Source organism: Mus caroli, unplaced genomic scaffold (genome assembly GCF_900094665.2).
Source record: "Mus caroli unplaced genomic scaffold, CAROLI_EIJ_v1.1 scaffold_20401_1, whole genome shotgun sequence".
NCBI lineage: Eukaryota > Metazoa > Chordata > Mammalia > Rodentia > Muridae > Mus > Mus caroli.
In genome coordinates, this window is record NW_018391018.1 from 1301 (window position 1) to 6262 (window position 4962).

Sequence of the window (4962 nt, forward strand, 5' to 3'; positions counted from 1 at the left end):
GGTAGTCATGTCTATTTGCCCTAGCAGAGGCACAGACCAGAAGGGAGATAGGGCTGGTGAAGAGGGGGAGGGGTACTGTGTCTGCTGGGCTCCTCGGGATTCCCAGCTGGTGTAGTTAATTGGGCGGTGGTCTCACCTGTTGCCCTGGATGCTGCAGCCCTTCTGAGAGTCCTACAGACTATGTGATGCTGACAGGGGCAGATTGGGGTACCCTGATTTGCCCCAGAGGCAGTAGAGACCATCAGGGAGTGTTGTGCTATGAAGCATTCATGAACTCCAAAAGACTATCAAGGAGCCAGTTCTTTTTTTTTTTTATTAAGCATATTATTCATTTACATTTCAAATGATATCCACCTTCCCTGTTTCCCCTCCACCCCCCCCATCACACCTCCCATTCCCTATGCCTCTATGAGGGTGCTTCTCCACACAGTACCCCACTCCCACCTCACTGCTCTAACATACTCCTGTGCTGGGGCATCAAGCCTTCACAGGATCAAGGACTTCTCCTCCAATTGATGCCAGATAAGGCCATTCTCTGTTACCCTAGTAGCTGGAGCTATGGACCCTATCATGTGTACTCTGGAGCACTTAGCTAATAAGCTTCCCTTTCCAGACATTCCTTCCTGCAAAAGGTATTTAATCTCAGGTCCACCCTGAGAAGTGGGGTTTAATTTTATGCATCCACTCTCCTCCATGACAATAAATTGTTTAGAACCATGGACTGTCTCTTTTCATCAAGATCCCCCATGGGGAGCCATGAAGAAAGCCTTCACCTACAGAGCTGCAGCCTAATCTCCTATAGAAGGCCTTCCTTTCCTTCCTTTTTCTTTATTTGCTTAACCAGATGGCCAGAGCATAGGCCAACAACCTTGCATCAGTAAAAGTTCAAATTAAAGGGCAAATAACACAAATTATCTCATTGAAGTGACTGTTTTTTATCTTTTTCAATTAAACTGGCTGCCTTATATTGATTCATGGTAGGGTTGCTATCCAAGAGCAAAGCCGTTTTTGCAGGTAGCTGAGAAACACCTACAGAACAGTATACAAGTAGGATGATGGAATAAAACAGCTGCTTGGGTACATCTCCTAAGTAGCTCCTTGTGCATTTGGAATGGTATCTTGTATAAGTCATTTCTATTATATTACAGAGATTTTCTAAGTACTGCTCTCCCCCTCAGAGTTCATCTCTTACAGTGCCTTGATACATTATATACATTTCAGGTTTCAAGATCATTTTATATCATAGGGGATAATATATTCAGAATGTTATAACAAAACTCTTAGATTAAGTACCTGATATACAATAAAATTTGTATTAGGAAATGACAGATTTGGTGTCTATGCAGAGGCAATTTTCTGGCTCATAGAGAGTGCCTTCCTACTATGGTCTCATGTTGTAGTAGAGATACAAAAGCTCTAAGAGAACTTTAGCTTCTATAAGAAGCTATTACTGAGGCCACGACTGTTGCTTCCAAATTTCTCTTTTTAATAAAATCACATTGGTTTTACACAATATGTCACAATTTGACATATATGCCAAGGGACAAAATTATTCACAGCATAGATTCCCACTCCAGTCAGTATGTAGTGGCAAGATACAAGTTCCTCTCAAGTGGAAATTTCTGATCTAAAATCCCAGTAATGACTTTTGAGTGGTGAGTAGAGGTCATGGCAAGGTCTAGCCTATGCAGAAAGGAATGTCTACTAGTAACATATATCTTAGCATGTTAGTAAAGTATCATTTATAGTCACGGGTATTATGTTGTAGGATTTCCAACTCCAATAAACCCATATAAAAACATACAATCCAGTTATTATAATTATAAGTTATATGCCTAGATTGGGCAGATGTAATAGTATACTAACTTATTCCCCATCTCTAAGACCTCTTGATACTAGTGGTTTCTACTGGCAGCATGGTTCTGGTCCATTGTGGATATCTCCTCTTCTTCCTTCATCCTCTCATCCTCTTCTATCTCTCTACCTGCCCCCACTCTTTAATGCCCAGTCCTACCTTTCCCCTCCACTGCCCAATTGCAGGTTCTAGCCTTTATTGGCCAGTTAAAATTGGGGAAAAGTTCACATGAAATCATCTGAGTATGTGATGTACTGCAGGGGCAATCCCTCTTTAGGAAGCAGAATTAACATCAGAATACAGAGTCAGACCAACCCACAACAGTATTGTATACATATACATGGACTTTCTGTAAAGAGTCATTGCATAACTTTTACTAAACAATTCATGAATTGGTATTTGAATGGTTATATTGACATGCTGAAATGTAAACATTGTACTGAAATAAAGAAATATGTCATATAAACACTGGGGAGGAGACAAAGAACTGCGAATAAAAAAGGAGGCATCATAGAAATTTCAGATAAAAATATTCACAGTATAATTTTAATCAAAGATAGAACCACAAACTGGATAAAATTTCTACATGATTATGGGACAGAATTTCTTTAGTTCACTATTTTATTTCTATCAGTTCAGATGTCTAAAACCAGTGAGCTTACCACTTAAAAAAGGTATTCTCCCAAGTGTTTTTAAGGCCTTCTTAATGTCTTTGTTCCTCAAGCTGTAGATGAAAGGGTTCAGCATGGGGGTGACCACTGTATACATTACTGAGGCCACGATGCCCTTCCCAGAAGTGGAAGTAGCATCAGAACTAAGGTACACACCAAGACCTGTCCCATAGAATAAAGAAACCACTGATAGATGAGACCCACAGGTAGAAAATGCTTTATATTTTCCATCTGCTGATGGAATTTTCAAAATAGAAGAAAAAATTTTATAGTATGAATAAAGGATCCCTGAGAAAGGAATGAAGCCAAGGACACATATTATTACATAAAGAAGGATATGATTGATTAGTGTGTCTGAGCAGGCTATAGTGAGGGCTTTGGCATATTCACAGTAAAAGTGTTTAATTATCTGATTTGTGCAGAAGGACAACCGCAGCATCAATAGACTCTGTATCAGAGAATATGAAAAGCTAATGAACCATGATACAAGAACCAGCAAGCCACTTAGTTGGGGATTCATAATGACTGAATAGTGAAGAGGATGACAGATGGCCACAAATCGGTCATAGGCCATCACGGTGAGGAGAAGTGTGTCCATACCTCCAAAGAGCATGAAAAAATAAATCTGGGTGATGCATTCTGCATAGGTGATGGACTTGTTCTGTGTTTGGATATTCACCAACATCTTAGGGATAGTTGTAGAGATGAAACCAATGTCAGAAATGGACAGATGAGACAGGAAGAAGTACATGGGTGTATGCAGGTGAGAGTCAATGCTGACGGCCAGAATGATGAGAAGATTCCCAAGCACAGCGACCACAAACATGAGCAGAAACAGTCCAAATAGCATGGGTTGATGCTCTGGATATTGGGAAAACCCCAGAAGCAAAAATTCTAAAATATTTGTTTGGTTTTCTGGTTTCATGCTGTTGACAAATAAGCTAGACACTTACCGGAGAGAAAGATTGGGGAACATACACTACAGTCTCTAAGGTCTCTGTCCTTTTATGTGTTGGAATAAGTGTACATAAAGCTTTTATTGCTATAAAAATTAGGAATCCTGCATTTTCTCATCATTATTAGTTTCTCTACCTTATCTCTACTTAGAACTGCTAACGCTACAAATTTTAAACCACATGAAGACCAGATAACCTCTGGAAGTGTTAGATCAAAGCAGTCAGTTTCTAAAAGTTATGTAATCCTTTCTCTATGATGGATCAACTCTGATTTCCAATTTTACTTCTCAACATTTTTCAGTGGTTACACTAAGTTCTGATCATTTGGAAAGGTCTCTGTGAACATGACCATACCTTCTCTGTATCTATTCCTTTTGAAATCTCATTCTTCTCTTAGACATCTTTATCTTCTTTTTGTTTGTTTGTTTTTTGTTTTTGTTTGTTTTTTTTTATTCAGGATTTCTCTGTGTCGTCCTGGCTGTCCTGGAACTCACTCTGCAGACCAGGATGTCCTCGAACTCTGAAATCCACCTGCCTCTGCCTCCCAAATGCTGCGTTTCTAGGCGTGTGCCACCAAGGCCCGGCCATCTTTATCTTCTTAATGCCTGCCTGTTTTGCTTATGTAGTAAATTTCTGGTTGATTCCCACTCCCATCAGTTCTCAATACCAAGTGATTATTTGATATAGAGGAATAATTTCACGCTGTTTTGACAGCTCAATTAATGAATGAATAAACATATGAACAAATAACTTTCCACCTTTATAACATTTCCACTACAATCTGGGCATCTGTCCAAAATCTTCAACAAATGTAGCTCTAAAGAAAACTATTATAGAGAGACAAGAAAAATAAGATAGCAGGAAGATATTGAAGAAAATGTCTCCATTTATTACCCCAGCCCTTCAGAATTCTAGTTCTTTCCTTTCCCAGCACAGATACCTACATGTCCCAAAAGGTTATCCTATTTTTCCTAACATTCATATTTTTATGTAGTCTTACCATGTACCTCCCCTACAGAAGCATCAACAATAATGTTTTCCTGGGTCATCAACATATGGCTCCTGGTTATTTCCTAAATATCTTGCAATTAAAACAAAGGTAATTGGAAGAATAAATATAGAAATTGAATATTAGAAGACATTTACAAAGAACTAACAGTGATGGCTGTGTTTAGAATATAAAAAAATTCTTCTAAACTTTCATCTTTGAAAATACTCAATACTCATTTTCTTCATCCTTTCATTTGCAAATAAAATGACCAAACACCCTCCATCTCTGAGTAAAAATCCATCTTCTTAACTGTAAGGTAAGCAGATACTTAGTTAGGAGAATATTCTTATTTCCTGGATAATGATGTATACAAAGACACTGATGCAAAGACTCTATACATGTATTTAGTGCACACCATAGGGGATAATACTTGAAGGTATTTTTTGTATTTGGCTTATTTGTGAAGTGATTAATAAAATGTTTGCTCAC

At 38.5% G+C, this 4962-nt stretch overlaps 1 protein-coding gene across 1 annotated transcript; it reads right to left on the reverse strand.

Moving 5' to 3' along the window:
- Positions 1-2485: 2485 nt before the first annotated feature.
- LOC110288948 (olfactory receptor 7A10-like) lies at positions 2486-3454 on the reverse strand. Its single transcript, XM_021155176.1, has one exon. The coding sequence runs from the start codon at positions 3449-3451 to the stop codon at positions 2486-2488; it is 966 nt and encodes a 321-aa protein (XP_021010835.1). The 5' UTR covers positions 3452-3454.
- Positions 3455-4962: the final 1508 nt, after the last annotated feature.